The sequence below is a fragment of the Rhamphochromis longiceps genome, linkage group LG2 (genome assembly GCF_057381845.1).
Source record: "Rhamphochromis longiceps isolate RC_006_pf linkage group LG2, R_longiceps_female_GT1.1, whole genome shotgun sequence".
Classification (NCBI taxonomy): domain Eukaryota; kingdom Metazoa; phylum Chordata; class Actinopteri; order Cichliformes; family Cichlidae; genus Rhamphochromis; species Rhamphochromis longiceps.
The window spans coordinates 24,207,799-24,234,882 of record NC_140558.1 but is presented as its reverse complement, the minus strand read 5'-3'; the positions used below and the strand labels follow the sequence as shown (position 1 = coordinate 24,234,882).

General features: G+C 40.6%; 1 protein-coding gene across 1 annotated transcript in view; it reads right to left on the bottom strand.

Moving 5' to 3' along the window:
* Positions 1 to 27,084, bottom strand: part of il1rapl2 (interleukin 1 receptor accessory protein-like 2) — a 506,271-nt gene that overhangs the window by 21,715 nt on the left and 457,472 nt on the right. The window contains exons 8-9 of the mRNA XM_085419351.1: positions 26,805 to 26,937; positions 18,414 to 18,559 (exon numbers count right to left, since the gene is read on the bottom strand). Of these exons, the coding sequence (XP_085275477.1) occupies positions 18,414 to 18,559; positions 26,805 to 26,937 (279 nt within the window). The remainder of the gene's footprint in view (positions 1 to 18,413; positions 18,560 to 26,804; positions 26,938 to 27,084) is intronic.

The window sequence follows — 27,084 nt, the reverse complement described above, 5'->3', positions numbered from 1 at the left end:
GTCCTTGCATTGGGTCAAAGTTAAGACTTTCACAACAATGACTTCCCCAGTTGAGTGGCACATTCTCTAAGCACTCAGTCTTTGACTTTTGGCAGGTTCATAGTGAATTATCATGTAACCACTTTACATCCACCCAGTGTTCCCAGCAACAGATGAAAAGTTGTGAAGCATTTTGCTCTTTGGAAATGGTATAAAAGCTGTGTGCAGCATGTAGTGATTCAAATATGGCTACTTTCAGGTGATGGAGATGTTAGCTACTACAATCCACTGTGTATAAACTTACACAGAAGTAGGAACTACTGCTGCTGCTTTCGTAGTTGTAGCTTAAAATAGTTTTTTTTTCACAACATGCATCGACTAGAGAAGCTTTTTTTCAGAAGGTCTTTTTCCTTTTTAGCTTTTATTTGCAGTTTGCTTACTTAAACCTGCTTGGTTATGTTTAAGAAAAGGTCGAGCTTTCCAAACACATGAACCACATTTGACAGTCTGACAGTGAAGGAAAAATATTGAATTTGTGAACGGCAAACTAAAAACACGTTTTCAGATAAAGAATTTCCCTTGTTTAAGAGTAAAGGCTCACAAGGCTAGAGAGACAATAATTCCACCTTCGGTACACACGAGAGAACACCCGCACTGCCACACTTTTGCAGGTTTGATAGTTGTAAGTAGTCATCAGTGCACGTTTTACAGTTTGCGTGCATGTTTTCACTGGTTGCAGTTAGTTAATTTTTTAGGGTCACCATATTGAACATGCAGTAATGCTGTGTTTCACCAAACTGCAGACTACAAAGTAAGTCCACCACTCAGATAAAGAGAAACAGGTGAAATTACAGCAGCGCGTCGGGCACACACCTGTGTGAGCTGAGACTGTGTTGTGTGAATGGATGTTAGTACTATCAAGGCAATATGAGTGCATGGAAGATTAATGGAACACGGCTGGTGAATGACACCATGGGAAATATGATCCATTAGTGTACCCGCCACACACACACACACACACACACACACACACACACACACACACACACACACACACACACACACACACACACACACACACACACACACAGTTATTTGGATGGATTTATCAAGTCATGGTGAGGAATAGCACACACTATAGTAGAGGGTAAGTGAGTCCATTGTTAAAATTCAACATAAAGTACATTAACAATTGCACCCAATAATAACTGCAGTACACGTAGTTTTGTCTGAACTAAACTAAAGTCCCTAATTAATATTTTCTGGTGTCTCTCAGTAAGCGGCTCTCGGTTTTGACGATACAGTATTAGTCTGTCATTATAACTATTAAGCTAACATATCAGACACTGCCTGGCGACACAACACTACCTGTTTTTCCAAACTGTCAGATATAATTGGCTAAATGAAGAACAACACGACCCTGTGATCATATCTGTGATGCACATGCTCGACGTTTTATTCTTAACAACTCTACAACAAGAATATTTAAACAGAACATTTAACAGTTAATATGTTGTCGTCTTTGTCTTCTTCTCTGACCTTTTTGTGTTTGGGTTAATACAGTAATCAGGATATTAAACACAAACACAAACTAGGGACAAACTAGGGATAAACTAGCGTCGGTTGTTTCTGCACATAATATAAAACTTATCAAAAGAACCAATTTTAAATAGTATCTTTAGGCTGTTGCAAAAACCCAACTTTTGTTCAGCTGAATCTATAAAAAATATTGATGGTTTGACAAACCAGAGAGTTTTCACAAGCAACACGATTCCCAAAGAGCTCTCAGCTCTGGCACATCTCGACATGATGTGCAGTCAAAAAAATGAGGAAACTGGACAAGAGGAGGACAAAAGAAGATGTGGCAGGTCTGAAAAGCTATCCACAGCAGACAGACAGCATGCGAATGTCATGTTCTTAAAAAACAGGAAGAAATCCAGCAAAAACCTGACACAGGACCTGAGAGATGCATCTGACCCTTTAGCTGATCCATCTACTGTTCACTGAAGCTTCATCAGCAATGGTCTCAGTGGATGGGTGGCTGTCAAGGAGCGCTTCTTCAGGAAGGGAAACAGGGAGGAAACTCTGAGGCTGACTTACACAAGAACTGGACTGAAAATCAGACAGTAGGTATAATGTAGTGATGACTCCAAATGGGGAAATTTTTGATTAAAATGATTATGAGTACCGTATTTCCCGGACTACAAAGCGCACCTGAATATTAGCCGCACAAGCTAAAATCAGGGGAAAATCCTGTTTTGTACATACATTAGCCGCACCTGACTAATAGCCGCAGGTGTTTCAATGTTGACTTATCATATGTAAGAGAATATGCACAAAGGGAATTGTCAGGAAAGAGATGGCTGTTTGGAGACACACCCCTTTTATTAATATTTTGAAAAACAAGTTATGGGTACATATTTGCACATGTGCTGTGCTTCATAAATGAGTAACAAATGTAGTACATAACAGTAACCTATAGCACACCAGAAAAATAGATTCAGACTACCTTTTAGGCTCAGGTGCAGTGACACGGCTTTAACAAGAAGAAAAGCCAGTCATTCACCACCATCTTTCTCATCTTCCTGCGCACTAAAACCACCAAAGTCCTCTTCTCCAGTGTCGGAAACAAACAGGTTCAGGATGGCTTCGTCATCCACTCTCCGCTTCTCTCCTTCGTTGTCACTTTCAAAACCAAACAAATCCTCGTTGTCAGTGTCAGAGTCGAACACCCTCTGAAGGGCCGTGGCGGTGTCCTCCTCTCCATCATGCAGCAGTCCAGCCCTTCAAAATCCATTGGTGATCGTGGATGTTTTCACACTTTTCCACGCTGTCAGATTCCACCGGTGGAGTTGAGCATAACTTGCTTTTCGCAAGTTTATCGCCGCTCGTCATCCACGCCTCCCACTGAACGCGTAGCGCTACTTTGAAGTTTGTTTTTTGCGCTACTTCGTACGGCACTATGTTGCCTGGCGGACGGACATGTGACTAACATACCACTCTTGAACCCCGATCCTTCCGCCAGGCAACGTAGTGCCGTACAACAGCGGAACAAACAAAACAAATCGTCTTACGATATCACAAAAATCATGGACAATCTATAGAAAAGCCGCACCTGACTAAAAGCCGCAGGGTTCAAAGCTGGTGCAAAAAGTAGCGGCTTATAGCCCGACAATTACGGTATGTATGGAGATCAGGAAAGATGTACACCAGTGAATGCCTACAGCCATGGTGGAGACTGCCTTTGTCTTTCGGGCTGTATCTCAGTAAGTGGTGTTGGGGAGCTTCTTAAAACTGATGCAATTATGAATGCAGAAAAATACTGTCAGATTTTGATCCACCATGCAATGACACCAGCTTCATTTTTTCAACATGACAGTGATCCATAACACTGCCAATACAGTAAAAGCATAACTGGACAGAGAAACAGACCATGGAGCACTGTCACTCATGGATCGGCCTCCACAGAGCCCGGATCTCAACATGATTGAAGCAGTGTGGGATCCTTTGGACAGGGAACAGAGCAAAAAGCAGAAACATCCAAAGAAGAGCTTTGAATGTCCTTCAAGAAGCCTGGAGAACGATTCCTGAAGACTATCTAAGACTTAAGCTTGTTAGAACTGTCTCTGTGTTTGCACATGTTTTAATAACCTTAGTAAGACCTTTACAGGGTACTGTACTATTGTGCCTTTTGTAAACAATAGAGTAGTACATTTTTCTTAGTTATGTGATCAGAAATTGAGAACTTGATAAAAATCCTTGACTGTAATAAAAACACACTGAGGTCATTTATAATAGAAATGGAAGCAATGTGGGATCATGATAATGCAAAGATAAAGTGCCACGAGCAAAATGTACTTCATCAGTAAGTCGTCTAAACTTTCTACTTAATGTTCAATAAGATCTGTGTGACCCTGCAGGATGCATTCCTGTGCTGAACATCTGGGATACTGTATAATACTGACATGATTAAAATGTCAAGAAATAGCAGCGCTTGAGAATTTTCAAGAAGAAATAATAATTGTATAAAAAAAATACAACGTTCAAGATCTGTTGATTTCAGTTGTAAGCAGTGTCTTTGCAGGAAACCCTGGAAGCTTAATATAACCACACAATATCACATTTAACCCTTTCATGCATGAATTATGACAACCTCAATCAGGATGTTTTTCTTAAACATAAGAGGTTTTTTTACATGTCCACTGGCTGACCAGTGGGTGGCAGGTATGGAGTGACGCATCAGTGTCCAAGGTAGTGTTTTATGAGCAAGTATCCCATCAACACTGACCCCAATACAAGAAAACAGCCTTTGAATAGCTGTCCACTGTAGTGACCACTATGCTGAAAGGGTTAAAACTCTTATTAAGAGCATAAAATGAGAGCGCCTGTTTGTAGATGCTTTCTACACTGATTTGTAAGATGCATTAATCTTTAATGAATTTAATGTTATTTTGCATATAATTGTGATGCCTTTTTAGTCAAATTTACTAAACATGTCATCCTAGATGTGTTAATAATTTGCATAATTTCCCAGATTTCGAATAACTCTTTGCAAATGTTCGTTTGGATTCAGACGTTAAATTCCAGCTTTGGCAGTTCTGTATTTTCCTCACTAGCTGTAACTGGAATGTATTTATCGCACGATTTTCAGTTCTTTTTTCAATTTGAGTTCTTTTGTTTTCTTGATTTTATGGCCAAGTCATGCTTTTTTGCAATTGCATGACAAAATAAAGGCTATTTTTAAGGATAAATTTATAAAACACAAGATCTGCTCTGAAATATTGTTGACATACTGGTGCAGTTCATCTCTAAAGTCTTCCACCATGCAGCTTTGTTTTTATTCACCACTACAGTTAATAAACCAGCTGAAGTTACCACATTTCACCAGTAGACGTCTCTCTAAACCTTCTGCTCCCATCAGCCAAACACTACCTTCACTAGATACGCCTAACAGCAGACAGAGCAGGGACAGCAGTGAGTGGGGAACGGAGTAGAGGGGTGGTGGTCTAAGAGCGGGAAGAAAAATAGTGAAATTCCAGTAATTGCCAAATATTTGCTCTACAGTAAAGTTAACTCACATTGCTTCATTGTAATGAGTCACATTTAGAAATCTCTGCTTCTGTCTCCTGCCTTCATCCATATCTATCCCTATCTCCTCGCTCTGTGTTCCTCTCTCAGTTTGCACCCCCCACACCCACTCTGTCACCACTGGCTCCCCTTCATCTATCTTTCTCAGATATTTTCCATTAGTAATGAGTCACTTGCTGCCGTCTCCTGATATCAGCACACAGGAAAATGGGTGCAGAATTTTGAAGTTGGATTTTTAAGCATGCTTTTTACTTATTAGGCATAAAAAGAATTGGGAATTGTAATGGTGACAGTGTCTGCATGTAAAGGAAAGAATATGATAAAAGATTTTCTTTTTTTAACATAAGTTTTCAGACTCTCGTTCTCTTCTTCGGGCTTTACAGCCCAATGCTATTGCACTGAAAGCTCATTCACATCCACCGCCTTTGCTTTCTTTCTCCCCGTTTGTTTTTTTATCTCATTCATCTGGCTTTGACAGGAATGCTTTTTGCATTTGCTGCTAAAGTATTATGTCTAAAACAACAATTATTAATAGCAAAAAATTATCTGAATGTTGGACTCCAAACACACCATCTGTCACACCATTGTTCAGTTTGGACCCATGAAGTGTTTAAAGACTCAAACCTTGTGTTGCCTCTGGAATTAGTACAGCCTATAGTAATATTCTATCTAGTAGGCAGGTTTTTAAAGGCTCTCTGTGCAGACAGGTCAGATACTGTATTCTGCCTCAGAAACAGTGGTCTATATACAGTCTATATACAGTGGTTCCAATGTATAAAGACTGCACAGACTGTATATAAAAGATAACAAAAAAATAAGAAAAAAGGGGCTAACCAAATCAACAAAGGGCACATAGACAGAGATCAGCTACACCCCCATGTGCTGCAATCGGTCTTTAAGTCTGACGTCGTTAGCCGTTTCCGGGTCCAAACTCCGCTTCAGGTCTTTAAGTCAAATGAACACTGCGGCATCACTGAGAGTTAAAACCTAAAATTCTTTCATCTTTAATAAAATGATCAGTGTTGCTGCTTTACCAGGTGTAACAATTAAGTTTAACGTCCAGGCATCCATGAAAACAGGATTATTACAGAATTAAATTAACAGAGTTAGAAGTTAGCTCACTAGCTTCCACCTAAACATGATATAGCATGTTCTGACAGAGATTTCTGAAAGAATTCAAACGTACAGCTCTGCTATCACTTCCAACATAAATGAAGACAGAAAACTAAACAGCAGTGACGTTTGTAGGGTTACTGAAGTTGGACTAGCTGGTATATAATGATGTGCTACGTGCTCTCTAGCGACACAGCTATGGTTAGCATAAACACAGTGAAGCTGGAGGATGAACACTAACTTTTTCCACTCGATAAAAGTTAACATGAGTGTTCTTGGTGGTCAGGGACAAATGCGATCGCATGGCAGGATGCTGTAAACGGACCAGACGGACGGAGTTACATCATAAGGTTTTAAAAACTGAGCTTTAAAATGAACAGCAGCAATAAAAACCAACAGAGGCTGACAGTGATCACTGACTGTTTTTAGGGGCTTGTTGAGATTAAATAGAACAAGATACAAAATATTAAAAACATGTTAAAAACCCAACAGCCTTAATAAACACAGTAGTTTGGACCCGGAAGCAGAATCCATCACATCATCACTTAAAGATCAGATAGAAATGCATGATCCAAACTCAAGTGGCCACTTCAGGAACTGCAATTTGTGTTTGTTCACTTTGGCTTCATTTTTTAAACCTGAGCGTTGCTGCTTTGACTGTTAGATTAAGACAACTTCAATTCTTGCTCATTAGTCATATTCATGGAGTTTGGCTACCATCCCAATGCAGCGTCAGTCTCATTCTGAGTTGAAATATCCTGACAATAGCCGTAAATAGCTAGAGCAGCTAGTGCACAGAACAAATAAAGATGTATAATGGCATGAAGGTGGAGTGGAAAGTATCTGATGAACACGTAAACAAGCTTCAGAATAAATGGGCCTACTGTAAAGAAAAAAGTGTGTTCTACAAAAGGAAAGGGACACAGTATGATATCAAATTTGGAAAGGCGATTGAAGGGAAAGTCTGGAGTTTGTTGCCCTTCCTCATCCATAAATCCATGTTCAATCCTGTCAAACCGGAGCCTGTGGTGAGCCCAAACTCAAAGCCTTACAACCCCCGAACAAACCCTTGAGTGACATTTGAGAAACTAAGTCCATGTCTTTCCCCATCTATCCTCCAGTTTGTCATTTCTCTCAATCCTCCTCCCGATCTTTCCGGCCATCTCCCTCCTTGCCTCCATTTTTTTCTTTCTAGTAAGACTCTCGTCACGGTGCTGAAGGCAGCTCTTTATGCTCTGTCAGTTGCAATAAGCAGATGTGGATGGTGTGTGTACTGTAGGTGCACGTGTCCATGTGAGTGCATGCGTGCAACATAGATGCATCAACCCATTACCTTGGGTCACTGCAGAGTGAGAGCACACCCTAATTCAATCACACACACTCAGTGCAGGAAATCAAGCTTTGATAACTTGCGCTAACTTAAGATAACTTGTGCTTTGTTTAGGCTGTCATGTCGAGTTCTGGCACCCAAATGTGACCTTATGAGCTCCGAGGCTTCGGGCAGGAGGCTTTGGAACAGTCAGCTCTGTTAGCGAACTTTTAAATAGCCCTGACTTGAAGTGGGAATTATAAATAAGTCTGCTTAGTCGGACTAAGGATGATAGTTACTGACTGTACAAACAGTTCTGTTTTTGTGGCTGTTTTTCTTCTTTTAACTGTAGTTCAGCTGAGCACATACGAATTGAATTTGTCAGGTCGCTCACTTACAATGGACTGAACAGTCTCTAATTTTTATGCTGGTTTTATTTTAATGGTGAGAGATGGAACATCATCATACTCCCCAAAAAACACATTACATAAAAGTTATAAACTGACAAAATAAGAATTTCCTACACTGTATCTAGTGCATCACTACACCTGTTTACTGCATTTGGTTAAACGTTTAGGGAAAAATATGACATCTTGATTGTGTCTGTGACCTTTGTAGTCTTTTAATAGGCTTTTAAGGCCCAGCAATGAGAGGTGTACCAATTCTAAAAGCAACTGAATCAATTTGTGACTCTGCTTCGAATTCTGTGTGCAACCTCTGTTCAGTCAGAGCCTGGCACCTTAGCCTCCTGTGCGCCTTTAAAAATGAGCATCCAAAGAAATTTTGTGCAAGCCAACAAAAATAAAAAAATTAAGCTGATGCAGTGCATGAATTTGTAAAACCAAACCAGGGAGTCTAAAGATGCTTCAGTGTTGCAGCAGATACAGTCCACAAAGATGTCTGCAAAAACATCCATGTCCAGCTAATCAGCAGGTTTCCTGATTACAATGGCTCAGTGTAATATAAGTGTTTTATGCATAAACACATATTATATATTCTTTGGGCAAACTGAAGTGATATTCGTGTTTTGTGCTGAACTTGGCATCTGATGTGCAGAGATGACCTCATCCAGTGTGACATGTTTCTTAAAAGACTGAGCGCTGTGATTTATTGCTAAAAGGCTTAAATATTCCCTTAGAGACCTTAATTTCATTTTAGTTATGATTAACCTTTGGTCAGCAGTTTCTCTATCTCTTATTATAATCAGAAAGTATAGTGCCTTTAGATGTAAAATCCAAAAACGGAATCAAGCAATTTATTATGTTATAACTTCCCCAAGTTAAATAAAATAATGACACTACAGATGGAGCTGTCTTTGAACTGGCACCAGTGAGTGAGTAAGTCACAGTGTGTGCAAAAGGAATATAGTTAATGTCAACGAATTTTCAGTACAAGAAAATCCCTAAGAGCTACTACTTATTTCATGCCTTTCATATGAGAAATGTCAAGTGCTTTACAGCAGAGGACAGTGTATGTAACAATGTAACATAGACCTGAAAACCTTTATTATAATAATTAAAATTAAGTCTGTGCCAGATGAAAATATTTAGTTCAATTCAATTTTATTCATACAGCACAAATCACAAACAAGCTTTTTACTGAGAGGTTAAGACCCTACAATACAGTCCCAATCAAAAGTTTAAGACCACTTGAAAAATGGCAAAAAAAAATTCCTATTTTGCATGATTGGATCTTAACAAGGTTCCAAGTAGAGCTTCAACATGTAACAAGGAGAAATGGGAGCGAGACAAAACATTTTACTGAAAACAAACTAAAACAGGCTGTTTTACAGCTGATCCAAAGTTTAGGACCATATGCCTTAAAAAGGCCAAATCTGTGCAAAAATGTGGATTCATTGTCATTTTCTGTCAGTAGTCACACTGTCATGACGTTCTGATGGCAACGGGAAAAAAATGTTCCCTTTTTGAACGTGGTCGGGTTGCTGAACTACATGAGCAGGGTCTCTCACAGCACGTGATCACTGCTGAGGTCGGACGCAGTAAGACAGTCATTTGGAGTTTCTTAAATGATCCTGAGGGTTATGGAACAACAAACGTCAAGTGGAAGACCCCAAAAAAATTCACCAGCACTGAGCCGGAGGATCCAATTGGCTGTCCATCAAGACACTGGACGATCCTCGACCCAGATTAAGGCAGTTACTGGTGCCGACTGCAGCCCTATAACCATCAGATGGCATCTGAGACTGAAAGGTGTCAGGGTTTCTGGGTCTTTGACCCAGTATTCTTAGTTCATGTTCACTGTTTATATTCTGTCTGCTTCACCTCCTGTTTTATTGTGTTAGCCTTGGTCCATGTGCATTATGTTCCGTCCTCTTCCCGTTTATCATTAGGTCATTATGTTCAGCTGTGTACTCACCAGGTTCTAATCTCTCATCACTCAGCCTGTGTATTTATGTCCCTCAGTTCAACCAGTCCAATGTCGTGTCATTGATGTTATTGTGATGTTGTTCTCGCCGCTGTTAGGTTGTCCTCTGTTCAGTTCCGTCAGGTCAGCCGGTCAGTTGTCAGTCAGTCTTTCATTCATCCATTCAGTCAGTCGTCCAGCCGGCCAGCCGTTTCCTACTTCTGTTCTGTTTGTTCACTCCGTTGACAATAAAACACCAATCTTCACCTACCTGTGAGTCCAGCGTTTGGGTCCTCCTTCTTTCGTCCACGACCTCATCCTGACAAAAGGCTTCAAAAACAAACATCTTCAAAGGCCTCGTCTCCTTGGACACCACAGAATCAACCATTTGCACCAAACATGCAACACTGAAAGGTGGCAGAGAGTTTTCTTCTCTTATGTGACCCTCGTCTGTGTGGTAACGCCTGGGTTTTTCAACAGGACAACGCTACAGTACACAATGTTCTTTCAGGAGAGTAACATCACTCTTTTGGACCATCCTGTGTGTTCCTCTGATCTAAATCCAACTGAGAACCTTTGGGGATGGATGGCAAGTTTACAGAAACAGACGACAGTTCCAGACAGCAGACGCCCTTCATGCGGCCGTCTTCAACACTTGGAGAAACTTCGCTCACCTCATGGAAACGCTTACATCAAGCATGCCGCAACGAATTATTGAAGTGATCAACAATAACAGTGGAGCTCCTCATCACTGAGTTCATGTCTGAACTTTGATTTCTGTTTTGGGGGGTTTACGAAATTTTTTGGAGGTGTGGTCCTAAACTTTGGATCAGCTGTAAAACAGCCTGTTTCAGTTTAAGTGTTATTTTCAATAAAAAGTTTTGTCTCACTCCCAGTTCTTCTTGTTACAAGTTGAAGCTCGACTTGGAATCTTTTTAAGATCCAACCATGAAAATATGATTTTTTTTGCCATTTTCCAAGCTGTCTTAAACTTTTGATTGGGGATGTAATACAGCAAAAACCCCAACAATCAGAGGATACCCCCATGAGCAAGCACTTGGCGAAAGTGAGAAAGAATAACTCACTTTTACCAGGAAGAAAAAAAAGAATAAAGAGCAAACACAATTAATTTAGGTTAAAGCTATATTTGCTTAGAACTGAAACCAAATTCATTTTCACACAAACATCCAGCTGGTTACAACGTTCCAGTTCATAGTTTGTTACAATAAATGCTGAGGATACAGGACTGGTTCAGCACTAACCATTTATTGGCAAATCTCTGGTGGTTCTGGCTCAAACTAGTAACTATTTACTTATGCGCAGTTCGTCTTTATGACTCCAACAGGGGAATAAACGCAGGACTAGGGATGGGTATCGAAACCCGGTTCTTGTTGAGAACCGGTTCCCACTGTTTCAATTCCTTGGAATTGTTTGCCATTTTTGCAAACGATTCCCTTATCGATTCCAGTCGCCCCGAATGACGTCACCACGTTGCGGAGCGTCATTTACCTGGCAGGAAACACGGCGCCTAAGCGGCTCAAACGCTCAAAAGTTTGGTTATACTTTACGAGAACGGATGACAACAGGGCAACTTGGAATACTTGCAAAGTAGATATTTCATTTAAGGGAGGAAACGCTACGAATATGCAAAAGCATTTGCTCACAAAACACGCGATGACCTTAAATGAATGTCGTGTTTTTAATTCCGCTCCGGACTCGTGAATCTCAACCCAGCAGCAGCGGTAATGTTTGCACGTCCTCTCCCGTTAATGCGGCAGGTAAATAATCAACTAACAGTGCATATTATGTTAGCGCGATCTGCCTTATTACAAAACCTGCCATTACTGTGCATTTAGGTGACCACGATGAGAGACACAGACAGAGTCTGGCTCAGATGCTGGCAGTTCTCGCTGCAGTCTACCGGTAGCGTCTCCTTTCAGGCCAGGATAGACGAATGTCACCGAGCAGTGACTAAGTTCTTGGTCAAAGGCTTGCACCCATTTGCCACAGCAGATGCCCTCGATTTCACTTTGGTAAGTGAATGTGTTTAATTGTAGGCAGGACATTACTGGATATTCTTGTGTAATTGCTACAGAATAATTTATGTTACACTTTGTTATTGCTACAGGAGAATATTTATTTTATTATTTTACATTTACAATTTTTTTCCTGGGGACCCTGTGACACCCCATCGAAGAGCCGTAGGCTGTGGATCTCTTAAGATCTCACTGTTGGGTTTGTAAGGCCATGTTACTCCTAAATTTCTATCTTGTTCAAAGAGAAGATATAAAAAAAAGTTCTAAGCTAATCGACTTTAGTGTTCTCCTTTTTAAAAAATAAGAATCGATAAAGAATCGATAAAGAATCGAATCGTTAAACAGAATCGAAAATGGAATCGGAATCGTTAAAATCTTATCAATACCCATCCCTACGCAGGACGTTACCAAAGAATAGAAACCTCAACATTAATACTGATAAAAGTGGGCTAAAAACTAATTCGACCTCAAAGACCTCTGAGAGAGGATGTAATCAAACAGAGTTCTCATATTTAAATTCTTTTTTTAAAAGGTGGAATGAACCCAATAAATAATAACATTTTTTTAAAGTGCAACAGAGCGTACAAGAAGTTAAAAAAAGCTTTACTGTGGTTTCCTAAAAGATGGAAGTGTAAACAAGGGATGCTGTTGCTTTGCTGTAGGGGGTTTTGCATATAGGAGAAAATCCTCAAAATAAACCCAAAACCATACAGGAAGCCAACACAGAGCAGCAGAAAATAGACTAACGTTCTCTGTTTCTGGTTGTGGTTAATAGCTGAGCCGCAGAGTTTTAAATAAACTCAAATCTATAGTTGTTGTTGTTTTCGAGAGACCGAGAAAAAGAGCGCTGCAGTGATCTGTCTGCTCAAAGAAAGGCACTGGTCATTTTTAAACACTCTTTTTACTCAGAAGTGGTTATTAGTTTAATTGCTATACAAGTCAACCCCGAGACTCGGACTTAATTTCCGCATATTGTTAAACAGCAAGTCTCAGCTACTTTTGAGGCCAGCTGCTCGGGTTTCAGTGCTGTCCTCGTTTATCATGGAGCGGCACACGGACACGCAGTTTCATTTAAACAGTTATAACCTTCATAACCATTCTGCAATTAAATATGGAGAACTATCATGACAGAGGAGATGATGGAGGTCAGGAACTGAGACCTTATTTTAGCTGTTTGGGACATTGTCTAAAGCAGGGGAGTCAAACATAAGGCCCGGGGAACAGAAGTGGCCCAATAAAGACAATCCGGTCCACTTGATATCTTCGGAAAATGTGAAGGAGGACATAAATTTAGGACTTTTAACTGTATTTTCATACATTTCATAACTTGCCCTAGTTATAACAACCTCCCCAACAATAATTCATATTGTATGAACCAATGAAGTAATAGATAAAAAAATTAACGACAGAAAAAGTCCATTTTTTTTCCTCTGCTATAGAAATGTCTTTTTGCATATATAGTTTCCACTGTAAAATAAATAAAACAGGATATTTTCTGTGTATTCACAAAGACATTCTGGTCATTAAGTTCTTACAATTTAAGCCCAAAGAATTGTGCTGACAGATTTCTTTCATTACCTGCAGCTTTTCTTTATAATGCAGAGAAAAGCAAGAAGTGCTGTTTAAATTTCACTTCTTTTTCTTATATTAGGATATCCCAGGAATTAAATGTGCAAGTAAACTACTTCAGTAAAAGGTAAGTTTCTCTGGTCCAGCCCACTTCAGATCAAACTACATGTGGCCTGAGATGTAAAATGACTTTGACAAACCTGGTTTAAAGCCCGAGTTAAAAACTTCCCAACAGGTGATGAGCTATAAGGAAAAGCTTCTTTCTTGAAGTACGTAGTGAACTAAATCCAGGTTAAACCTGTTATCTTTTGTTCATTTTCTTTCAGTCTAGATGATTACAGAGCGGGAGTTCTGAACGAGGAGAAGCTGAGAAAGAAAGAGTTTTGAGCTCTGGGACAACTAAGATGTGGAAAGTGCAAAAAATGGCTGCATACCATTTTTTGTGCCATACTGTTTGGAGCCAGGGGTTAAAGAGGAAATAAAGAAAACAAACAGACAAGACGGTGTGAGCGTGCTGTGGAACAGAGCACGCCAACATATCGAATACCTCGACTTCATTTGCAGCTGCTTGTGCGGTTGCTCCTGTAGGCAGAGCTGATAAGAACGCTTTCAACATGTACATACACCTACTTCAGGTTTCATGCTGTGCTGATGCACACGCCCGTGTGTGTGTGTGTGTGTGTGTGTGTGTTGGGAGAACACACACTGACAAAACAATCCCATTCAACTTAATGCCTCCCATGAGGGGAAAGTATATGTGTATACGTTTTTTGTATATGCACACACACACACACACACACACACACACACACACACACACACACACACACACACACACACACACACACACACACACACACAGAGCTTCCTGTAGGTAATTACAGTGTTAAGTGATGAGGGCCCTACAGTTCTCATTCTGACCTCCTCTGGAGGTGTGTGTCTGTGTGATCCTGTGTGTGTGTGTGTGTGTGTGTGTGTGTGTGTGTGTGTGTGTGTCCGTCCCTGGGGTGCTAGTTAAGTATAGTAAGATAGATTTAACACCCAAGGCATCCAGCAGGAGTCAGACGGGGAGAGAGAAAGGCCTGTTTTTAGTCCACCCCCTCTCTGTGTGTCTCTCCTCTCTTCATCTCTCCCAATCCTCTCAGTCACCCCTCACCTTCCTAATCTTTATCTCTCTGTCTGCATCTATTACCTCGGCCCTATTCTCTATTTCCTTGCCCCGTTCGGCCTCCCGCTGCGTTTCCCTGCCTGTTTATCTCTTTTCACATTTCTCCAATTCTGCCTGTCCTTGCTTTCTTGCATTACATACATTGGTTTCATATAGTGGGCATTCAGGGAAACTAGTTTCTGCTGATAGCTGGGGTAAGACAGACAATTCATCTGCTCCTTCAGGGGTGCTTTACTATTCTGTCTTAATGTCTCTTTAGGTTCTTCCTTTTTTTTTCTCTGGGCTTTGGCCTCTGTCGCCAGAAAGAGGCGGGATGTTTCTCCTGTATTGGCTTCCCTTCATTGGCTTCCTGTTAAATCCAGAATTGAATTCAAAATCCTGCTCCTCACATACAAGGTCTTAAAAAAATCAGGCCCCATCTTATCTTAATGACCTTGTAGTACCATATCACCCTATTAGAGCACTTCGCTCTCACACTGCAGGCTTACTCATATGATTGTTGGGTTTTTCTCTGTGTGTATTATTGTTAGGGATGGGTATCGAAAACCGGTTCTTGTTGAGAACCGGTTCCCACTGTTTCAATTCCTTGGAATCGTTTGCCACTTTTAAAAACGATTCCCTTATCGATTCCAGTCGCCCCGAATGACGTCATCACGTTGAGTAGCGTCTTTTTACCCAGTAGGAAACACGGCGCCTGAGCGGCACAAACGCTCAAAAGTTTGGTTACACTTTATGAGAAAGGATGACAACAGGGCAACGTGCAATACTTGCAAAGTAGAGATTTCATCAAAGGGAGGAAACACTACGAATATGCAAAAGCATTTGCTCAAAAAACACGCGATTGCTTTCAACGAATGTCGTGTTTTTGATCCGCTCCGGACTAGCGAAGCTCAACCCAGCAGCAGCGGTAGCGTTTCCACGTCCTCTCCCGTTAATACTGCAGGTAACTAATCAATTAGCATTGCATATTATGTTAGCGCGATTTACCTTATTACAAAACCTGCTATTACTGTGCGTTGCATTTAGATAACCATGATGAGAGAGACAGAGTCTGGCTGGCTCAGATGCTGGCAGTTCTCGCTGCAGTCTACCGGTAGCGTCTCCTTTCAGGCCGGGATAGACGAATATCACCGAGCAGTGACTAAGTTCTTGGTCAAAGGCTTGCACCCATTTGCCACAGCAGATGCCCCCGATTTCACTTTGGTAAGTGAATGTGTTTAATTGTAGGCAGGACATTACTGGATATTCTTGTGTAATTGCTACAGAATAATTTATGTTAAACTTTGTTATTGCTACAGGAGAATATTTATTTTATTATTTTACATATACATTTTTTTCCTGGGGACCCTGTGACACCCCATTGAAGAGCCGTAGGCTGGATCTCTTAAGATCTCACTGTTGGGTTTGTAAGGCCATGTTACTCCTAAATTTCTATCTTGTTCAAAGAGAAGATATAAAACAAAGTTCTAAGCTAATCGACTTTAGTGTTCTCCTTTTTAAAAAAAAAGAATCGATAAGAGAATCGATAAGGAATCGAATCGTTAAACAGAATCGAAAATGGAATCGGAATCGTTAAAATCTTATCAATACCCATCCCTAATTATTGTAGGGTAGTCTAAGGAGCTTGGAAAGAAAAGCGTCTGGACTTCTTTGAGTTGCTTGAAGACGTTTGACCTCTCATCCGAGAAGCTTCTTCAGTTCTAAGGTCAAATGGTGGAGAGTCCCAGATTTAAACCCAGTGGGAGTTTCCCCCCCAAAGAGGGACAAAAGGACCCCCTGATGATCCTCTACCTAATCACATGAGCCAAGGTGTGAAAGCGGGTGTGGGTCACAATCAGCCAGGGTTTCGGGTGAGCTCATTGTGAAACCTGGCCCCACCCTATCATGTGATTTCCTGAGGTCAGATGGCCCAGGATGTGAGTGGGTGTTAAGGCGTCTGGGAAGGGATCTCAAAACTGACTTTATAAACGCCCAATTAGGATAACCGCATGTTTTGAATGCTTCCTTTACATGTGTGTGTTCCTTCTTTTTCCCTTCAGGCTTAGAGGGAACATGTTCTGCCCGGTGGTGTAGGGTCCTGATTACTCCAAGTTTGTGTTCTAGAGGGTGATGGGAGTCAAAGAGGAGGTACTGGTCCGTGTGTTTGGGCTTCTGGTAAACTTCAATGTTGAGGTTGCCGTTCTCTTCAATGTGCACAGCGCAGTCCAGGAAAGGCAAACAGTTGTCCTTTGTGTCTTCCCTGGTGAACTTGATGTTTTTATCCACAGAGTTAATGTGCGCAGTGAAAGATTCCACTTCATGTGTCTTGATTTTGACCCAGGTGTCGCCTACATATCTGTACCAGTGGCTGGGTACTCTTCCTTTGAAAGAGCCAAGAGCCTTCCTTTCCACTTCCTCCATGTAAAGGTTGGCTACAATAGGTGACACAGGGGAGCCCATGGACATATTTCAAATATGTCTCACCACTACATATTTCAAATACAACGAGGGTTTCTACAGACAAAAACATGGCTGCGCCATGGGCTTAAATCTTAATTATCTCAGAAGCTGTTCACATCCACAAATATTTATTACCCAATGAAAACACTGAGCAGGATGGGTTTTCCTTGTTAACAGAATCATAACAAGAGACTGGAATAGTCCCAGGTAACTGGAGCAGACATGGTCTTATATTTAGCAAGCCAGAGTACAAAAAACAACGTAAAACTAACGTGGAAGCAAAAAATTATGCTTCTTTGAATGAATGCACCTCAGAAACCTGTCATTTAAAACAAACATTGCTTAAGGATTAAATGCACTTAATGAAATCTTCTGATCTTTAGAGAATCTGACATGTTTGTTTTCTTACTGACAGTTAAGGCCAATGTCATCCCATTCCTGTAATTATGGAAAATATTACCAACAGCTTGAAAATTTATTTCAATCAATTTAATTCATTTCGGTCGACCTCCTATGAGCAAGCACTCAGTGATGGTGGGAAGAAAAAACTCCCTTTTTAACAGGAAGAAGACTGGCAGAACCAGGCTCAGGGAGGGGTGACCATGTTTACTAATGTCACATGTAACATCCCAGAGAAGGAAATGTCCCTATCAGATTTTAGCACTGACTGAAATGTTAAAGGTTTTTGCATTTCTGTTAACTAACAAACAATGAGTTGATGGGTATGTATGAGACGACAGAACTCGATTACCTCGCTCATTGTTGCACTCTGCTTCAATGCTGCTTCACTAACCTGACTTCATATTAAAATACATTTAAAATCCACAACCTTACTCTGGGTAAACTTGTTCTATTCAATAGAATCTATGTTTCCTCAGCATGTTTTGTAATCGAAAACATATTTTTGGGTGCCTCAAGGTTCCATCCTAAGCACCATCTAAGATGTCTGTGTCCTCCTTTGTGAAGCATTAATGTTACTTCAGAAATCTTGGTGTTACCAACAAAATCATCTGCATCGTAACGTGTTTTGTGACAGAAAGCTGGTTTCTGGTGGCTCAGCGCTCGGTCCGTGTCACCATCAAACATCCTATGTCCTCTTTCATATAACAAAAACTGTGTTGTTTTATAATGCAAGGTAATTATTTGTGTTACTTTTTAATAGTTTGATAGAAGGAAGCAGATTGTATAGATAACACATTTTTGCTTTGATAGTGAATGGACCAGCATGCACATGTGATCATTTGTCATTCTTAAAGACACTGGAGGCCAATATTTGTCGATTTCTTTTTTGCCTAACAAGTTTAACAGAAACCAGTAAATCAGGAGCGAAGAAAAGGGAAAGCTCTACCTTTCTTTTGCAGTATAGCGCTACCGCTGCGCCTCCCTATGTGGTTCTCCACGTAACAGGTATAGTTGGCCAAATCTCCGTCCTCCACGGCATCAAATGTTAGGGACAGCTGCACTTCCTTCTCTCCTAAATGCTCCCTCACCACCCTGGAAAAGAAACATGCGAGAAGTGGATTCACAAAGCAGTGATATTAAATCTTTTATTGTGATTTACTCTAATACACTCAAGACTTTAACTTGGAATTTCTACTTATGCAAATTGCATCAGGAGGGAAGTAAACACATGTAAATTTTAAAGATGAGAGAATCTCCTTGCCTCTTAATCTGTTCCATTAAAGATGAAGAAGCACAAGGAACATGGCGCTATAGAGCACAGTATATAGGGCAGATTTTAAAAGAAAGAGAGAGCGAAAAGAAAAGAAATGAGGGCAGAAGAAGCAAGGAGCCATGTCTGGAAAACACTGGCGACAGCTGGAAAAAGCTCTCTCCTTATGGTGAGGTCATACTCCTTTTAAGCCTGTGAGGCTGTGAGGAAGAGGGGCTGGAGGAGGAGACTGAACTGATGTCAGGGTCACAGAGTGCACCTTTAAACCTGGTGAGGTTCAGCCATAACCAGTGAGATCTTAGCTCAGGTGGCAGATTCAGAGCAGTGGCACAGATGGTTCAGCCACATAGGCTGGGTACATTTGAACATTTGTTTAATAAAAGCTAGTTTCATGTAATTGACACCGTTATGCATTTGTTGCATTTATTTATTCTGTTCATTTCTGTTCACAGCTGTTGTATGTTATTGTGGGTATGCCTGTCTTTTGATTCCAAGACATTATGACGTTTACAGTCACAATTGTGGTAGAGTTAGCTCATTAAGAAGAACTGGCTGGCTGATATCTGTTTAATGTTTCTGCTGGAGCCGTTGGAAAAGACGGGAAAGAGGGTGAAAGGAGAAGGTGCAAATCAAAAAGTCAGCATCCTCAAAAATTTGAAGCAGAAGCTTTTATTCGAGTCACCACTAAATTCAGAGTGAGGAATTTAGCTAGCTAATGTTGTTATGTGGAAAACCCCCAAAACAACATGTAGCTAACGACTGCTTATTCTTGGACTTGAAAGCAGAAAACTAATTATCCTGGCTTACTCACATTAATGGCTGACATCAAATAAACATGTTGTGCATAAATAGCTTATCATATTTTGGAAAGTCAATACAAGAAAACAAAGCAAAAACAAACAAACAAACAAACAAAGACCCTTCCAGATGCTTTGGCGTCCATGTGCACTTCTTCACCTCTTGATGTAGAAAAACCCAAAGCTTGATTGTCCAGTTGTTAAATCATAGACCCTAGAAAACTGTGGAAGCTGTGATTGAACAATTACTGTATGAATGAGGATTTTATCAAACTGACATTTTTACGTGCCCCAGCAGATCTATTAACGAAATCTTTCAGCGGTTCAGGAGGAAGATAATTATGTAACAAACATGCTGTGAACTGAACCCTCAGTCAGCTTTTAATACTTGAGTAATTGAACCTCAGAGCAAATTATCTGGGACTGGGACAGCACCAGAAGTGTTAAGTCGCACCTAAACAAGCTTTCAAAGTTTCACATGGGTAATGACACCAGAAGTCTTTAAAAAGTCATTATTTTTACATTAAGCTGTGATCACAGTCCAGGAACATCTTCACTATGTGGCGAGTTATACTTCATGAGTGTTATGAGCTCTTTTATATGAAAAATAAAGACAATACAACGTTAAGTGTAGAAAACAAATTTTACCGCAATGAAGCATCAGATTACTTAAAAAAATGAAAAATAAATTAAAAGTAATATTGTTGATGTTTAGCCTGTCTTGGTTTAGTTGCAGGTTGGGGTGGGTTGGTTTGGATCTCTAGTAATTGGTTCAACCACACAAGCAGGCAGCAGGATTTTGGAAATAATGAGCGTTTTCAGTGCAGAATCAGCACTCTTGTCAGAAACAGGCGAGATGGTCCACAGGATTTTGTTATCCTTCTTCTGTACAGTATGTGCTGCATTGACTCAGCGTACAGTACAGTAATCCAGACTGGCCACATTGTAATACACACAGGGGTTGAACCACATGGGAGTTGGCACAGTCCAACCATGACAAGCAGCGATGAGACACTGTGTAGTCATTTTCCTGCAGCTCTGTTTGTAATTCACCACAGAAATGCGCTGTATCTGTCACTTGAGGCTTGTATCCAAGTGGCTGCATGCAAAGAAAATTGACACGCAAACTTTCAGCACAGGCATTCCCATTGGGAATTGAACTTCTAACCTCCTAAATATTCATGCTTTCCTCTTCCCTCGTGGCACCAGAGGCACAGAAAGAGCAGTGAAGTCTCAATGCAGGTTAATAATGATGGATAACATTACAGAAAGGGTTATGAGACTCAAAATGTCAAATGTGCCGGAAGACATACAGCAAAATGACTACCACCATCTCTGCATGTACGTCTTTTTTTTCCTTGCTCCGTGTCAGAGATTTTCAGTGTGTGCATCACTTTGAAGTCTCCTAGGACAGTGCATCAGGGGTTGCTGTCAAAAGATGAGACTTGCTAAAATGCTTAGTTTAAAACACATCACTCCTCTCCCTTTTTCTCACCTTCTAGCCATTAGCTATCTATATCCTACATCTCCTTTCCTTCTCCTCTTTCTGTCCTCCGGTGATTAAATGGGTACATTTCAAAATAAAAGTCACTGTTAAAAGCACAAGTTTTTCTCCTCATAATCTGTACATCTTGGTGAACGTGACACCATCAGCCAAAGTATCCTTCCTCTCTGAGTTCAGCTACATGTATGTGCCAAGCTGTATCTCAAAGGTCAGCACTGTGTGCATGCTCATCATTTGTATCATCTTTGCCTCCACTTGTGTTGCTGTTCTGATGATATCAAGGCCTGCATCTCTTGTTGTGGCTTTCCAATCACCCACAGCCAGTCCCAGCAGATGGCTTCCCCTCCCCAGGTCTCTTCTTGCTGAAAGGGAGTTGTTCCTCCCTGCCAATGTGAAGTGCTTGCTCATGGGGCTGGTTGTCTGATCAGCTGGGTTCCCTCTCAAATATAAAGTGCCTTGCGATGACTGCTGTTGTGGATGTGACCACACAGCTCACTTCAACCAAATGAACTGACTCACCAAATGGAATCAGGCCAAGTTTGCTTAACTGAACTTAGATCTAAGAAGGTCATCGTCGCTGGTCCCAAAAGTCGAACAAAAATCACACACTGTGCTCTTCTATCATATCTATCATCTCTGCTCTTCTCTTTCTCCGCTCATGTCTGAAGGCTTTGATGGATGTGCAACTTTGATTTGAAAATAAAACACAACAATTGCACTTTTCTTTAAACAATAAATCAGTCTTTGTTATTGAAACTGATACCTTAGATACACCCAGACCCAAGCTGTATCTCAAAGGTCAGCACTGTGTGCGTGCATATATATATATATATATATATATATATATATATATATATATATATATATGTGTGTGTGTTTTTTAGTAGTTTTTTAGCATTTTCTTTGACACAGATACTGAGGACAGCCAGAAGGATAGATGGGTGGGATGACATGCAGCAAAGGGTCTAGGGCAGAATTGAATCCAGGTAGCTGCAAGAAGGAATAAGCCCAGAGTAGAAGGTCTCACAGCTTATAAATCAAGAAATCAAGTCAGCTATGGAATATTATTGATAGCAGATCCACCAGAGGAATGGGCTGGCAATATTTGACAGTCTGTTTGTGGCCTTATCCTATTTTTCCACTATCCCAAAAGTCTGGTACTACTCTCCTCCTCAAACAGATTCCCAGGTTTCCAATCCTACAACTCTTCACTTCATGTCAACAGTGCCCTTCTCCTCCTTCTGTACCTCCCTGAACTTCTCCACTGGAGTGTAGCGATAACACAGGTCAGACCTCTGAAGGTACCCTGTTGTACAGTATGTAGTAGCAAGATGTTTGCAGTACATCATTCAGTCTTCTAAGCTGCGAGCTGGACCCATCGTGGATCAAACAACTCGTTTCTGTATTATTGATGCTTTGTCTCCTCAGACCGTTGTACTTGTCACTGCCGACAGGAAGCATACAATAAACCTTTCTGTTTCAAGGTGTTCCCAATTGCAATGCAGACCTCAACTTTTTAACATAAAAACCCTGCTTCCCTCCTACTTTAGCACCTAGAACGGGCTAACTACCATGCTTCATGACAAAGAAAATATAAGGTAAAATAATGGTTGATGATGAGGTTGTGAACAGTGAAGCAGTGAGGCTTTGACAGCAGTTGGACTGGACAACAGATGTGAATTTCAAGCAGGTAAAAGAAGGCCTCTCTGCATCAGTAGACATATGGGCTGCCTTCAAGTGAAAATATGAAGCAAGCACTGGCCCAAGTGGAAATACTGTAATTACCAATTCATTGCACATGAACGAGCTGCGGACTGTGATAGCAGAGTTGCAGAAACGTGAAGAAGCTGGACAGCGGTGAAGCTGAGCTCAGCCAACAGCTGGAGTAAAACTGATGATACTGCTCATATATATTGTCTCGCCTGCTATTTTAACCCAACATACTTAAACTACTTAGACTATGGATTTACATTTTCCAGAAAAAGAAGTAAGGTTTCACAAAGAGAGGCACTTGTTGGCAGGAGTTTTTTCTCCACAAACTCGCAGCTTTATCACATCCTCTTGGGTGCTGCAGGGTGTGAGTGTGTCAGTAAGAGAGCAAGCCTTGGTAATTACAGGTATTCCCATTATCACAGAGGCTACGAGACTGTGTTTGACACTATGCAAACAGACATAGACAAAGTTCTCGGGCCAGTGCTGCAGGACGTGGGGAAGGGAGCTTAAAGTGGACAGATTAATGGGCATCACAGCGGGAGTCGACCTGCTGGAGTGCGATTGTGGAACTTGGAATAGCAGTATGATTGGATCAGAGGTGGCCAGAGGACTGGACTGAAAGATTGAGAACTCATCAGGCAAAGGTTAATTTAATACTATGGGGCATGATTAGTTTCAAGTTTAAACACTCCTACTCATGTACCGTGCTGCTCTCTACAACATCATTTTCCCGGGAGAGAACATTTTCAGAGGGCAGGAGGTGGATTAGCAGTCGCAGATACATTCTTGAGGTTCCAGTCTTGGATTGGTAAACAGCTCTGCTGCTGGAGTGTCCTCCAGCAAGACACTGAAGGTCACCTGGCTTCAGAGCCACTGTTGCTATGCTGACTCTGACCTGTGACCTCCCCCATGAAGGGAGGAGGGCAAGAGGATTTCCCTTTAGGGGAGATAAACATTCATATCAGTATTGCTGTGCTCGGCTGATAACATGACCTGTGAAGGCTCTTTGAGCAGAAGTGAGCATTTTACTTTCTAATATTAAAGCTTTGATTACAGCTCTTAGTGTGTCAGTTAACCACACTAATGCCCACGTGCTGCAGTTTGAACATTTAGATTACATTACTACGTTGCACTTTTTCTTTAACGTGATGGTGCAGAAGTATTGCTCAAAAGGGAGCAGTATTAACCTGAATAGGGGAAAAACAGTGACACACACAGTGTAGATGGTACATTAATTATTGCCAGAATCTTTCCAACCTGCTATTAACTGAGTTTAAGTAGTGCGCTTAAAGAAAACCAAACAGGCTTTTGCTTCTCATACGACTGCTTATTATGTCTAAAATTAATAAGCTGATGTGATAATCTAAAGAGGCCATGATTGGCCAGGTCACAGTGCAGGATGAAAACCAAACCAAATATTTGTCAGTTTAAATCATTTTAAAGATATAATGAAGGGAGAAGCAAAACTACAGACCACCACAGCCCCACCTGTGTGAACTGAATGAAACTTTTGTCCATCTCAAATCACCACATGCACTCTGCCTGATCATCAAGCATACTCCTGCAAAGGCTCGGGTTTGAGTCCAACCCGTCACCCTTTTCTGTGTGTCTCCCCGCTTCTCCTTGCTTTCCTGTCTCTCCTGACTTTCACTATCCAATAAAGCCAAAAAATATTATTAAACACAAAAATTAAAATTTCAGCAGATTGTCCTCTTCGAATAAAACGAAATTCCAGATGGTACCCAAAAATATAACTCTGAAAATAATTTTGTTAAATATTTTCATATTTTTCATTTCCAGGACCTGTGAGTTACAGTTACAGTACCATCGTGAAAATCCAGCTTTCTTTTTGTATTACTGTAAAATTCAACAACACACCATTCAGAAATTGTTACTGGTTGTCTTTTGCAATGTAAAGTTTCTTTGTTAGTGTGTGATTTTTTTTTAAATTTAAAATTTTCAGACCATTTGAAATATATCTGGTCCACATTAAAGATCCTGATTTATTTTGATGTTAAGAAAGACCGGTGCAAACTTCAGGCTTTTATCTTTAATAGTCTTTGACATATTCATGTTCAAATGTTGACTCATATTTCAGTGCGTGGTAGTGGGCCGATGGACTATTTTTCAAAAAAGTGTATCTTAAAAACTATTTGATATATGAAGCTAAAACTTCTCAGCACTCAATATATATGTTCAAACTTTGGACCTTCAGATTGGAGTTGGCACGATGTGCGGTTGGAATGACCCATGGACTAAATGTTTTGCTCAGTTAAAACACAGGTGCTGAATTTGCAACAGCAGTCAGTAGCATTTAGTGCTCATCTACTAAACATTGAACCCCATCGGACCTAAACTTTGCAGTTACGTCTCCAACATGAACTCAGGTAGTAGCACATTATTTAGCTTGACTACTGTTGCTTAGAGGAGATGATGCAGCTGTAGCTATAACTGAAGTAGCTAAATCCATACACAAATTAAATATTATGATTCATGAGTCTGCAGCACTCATGCACATGAGTATTAACAGGTGAGTTAAGAGTCAGGCTGGATTTGTCTGGTCTAATCCTGCCTACCTTATCCCATCTTACTTTCAAAGACCACTTCCAGAGCCTTTCACGGGCTCATTTATTTACAGAAAAGATGACCACCATGCTGCAGGCTGTTTGAAATACTTTGCTGTCTTAGATGCGCTGGGAAAGTCTGTCTGAACTTCTTGGGATCTCCACTAAGATTTGAAATAACTTTCTAGCTTCTTCGCTTTGCAGAGTGAAAAAGGGCAAATGCTTTGAAATGAGGCGAGTTATACGAGATCACCCACTGAAAAAGAAAAAACACAGAAAAGCAGTGTGGTGTTTTATAGCACTCTAAATTTCAGGTATACTCAATAGATATCTGTGGTTGTCCTGGTCCCGCCCCTAAAGATCTAATCAGTAGCTGTAACTGTAACAGATTAACAAATCAAGTATTCGCACTGATGCGTGTGCATACTTCAGGTCCTGACTGTTTCAGGTGTGTGACGTCAGGCGTATTGCTCTACTTGTTATCTCAGTAAGTATAAAAACCAAAAATCTATGTCGGATAACTGTGATCATTTGTTCTCTGTGCTCTGGTGGGATATACTTGAAATATGAAGCCATATTAATGTATACAAATACAACATACAGGGAAAAAAGATTTTAAGCAAAGTCAGCAAACTTTACCTGAATTAAGCTAAAACATTTTCCCCCTGTACTGTGCACATGCGCTGCAACGTGATTGGCTAATATGTCTCCGGTTTCAGTTGTTGATTGGTTCTTTTGGGACAGGTTTAGGACTCACAGACTTGAGGACTGTTTCAGTGCAACACGCAGGGGTGTAGCAAGTCAAGTCTCTACCTCATTTTACACCTTTTGCATTGACCCACTGGAGAAAGCAACAAGACCGCCATCATTCCCGCCTCCCGACTGAACAACGGAGATTAATTAAATAAAATGTTTTGCTTTCAACTTCATCTTTTATAGATTTTGATGATAAACTGTTTTATGTGTAATTAATGGATGTTAGACATAATTCTCTTAACTCACATCGACTGTGTGTGTGTGTGTGTGCACATGTGTGAGACAATGTAAATTCTCTGATGGTTACCATAGCGATCCAGCAGGTTGTTCTAATGATATTTGATGCCCCGCAGACAATCAGGCTTTTCCCAATAGACTCCAATGTAATTGGTCCCAATAGGGGAGAAAATGAATTCAATTTAACTTTATTATTAGAATTCATAATTTTTTTTTTTTAGAAAAGTTGAGAAGAAAGCTGTCAGAAAACCCTCAATGAGTCATAAATCACGAGAGACCAAATTAGATCCTGACAGTGTGAGGAGAGCAGCTGGAGTCGAGCCTATTCAGAAATTAATTAACAATAGAAACCTGTAAACTTGAGAGAATGTAATTGATACTGTCTTGCAGTAGATGTACTTAGAATTTACTTGCTCCCCACCCTCAGGACACTGATTTCAGGATCATTTTGAGTATGTTACTGAATCAGTGGTTCTCTAGAAAATAGTTTACTTACTTCATTTCAGTTTCCTTAATATGCCCTGCAAGTTCTTCAACAAATTTTTCTCCTTTCATCCAGTAGATGATGGGCTTTCTGTTTTCTCCACTGTAGCCAAAAAATGCCTTGCAGTCCAGACTGAGAGGCATACCTGCAACACACAGCACAGCAATGTTAGACGCCACACGGTGCCACACGGAGGATGAATTTGCACTGTTTTGCAGCTGAATCTTTAAACCAGCTGCAGTCCAGGCTGAAGGTAAAACACACATTAAAGATGACACCACACTGAAAGTTG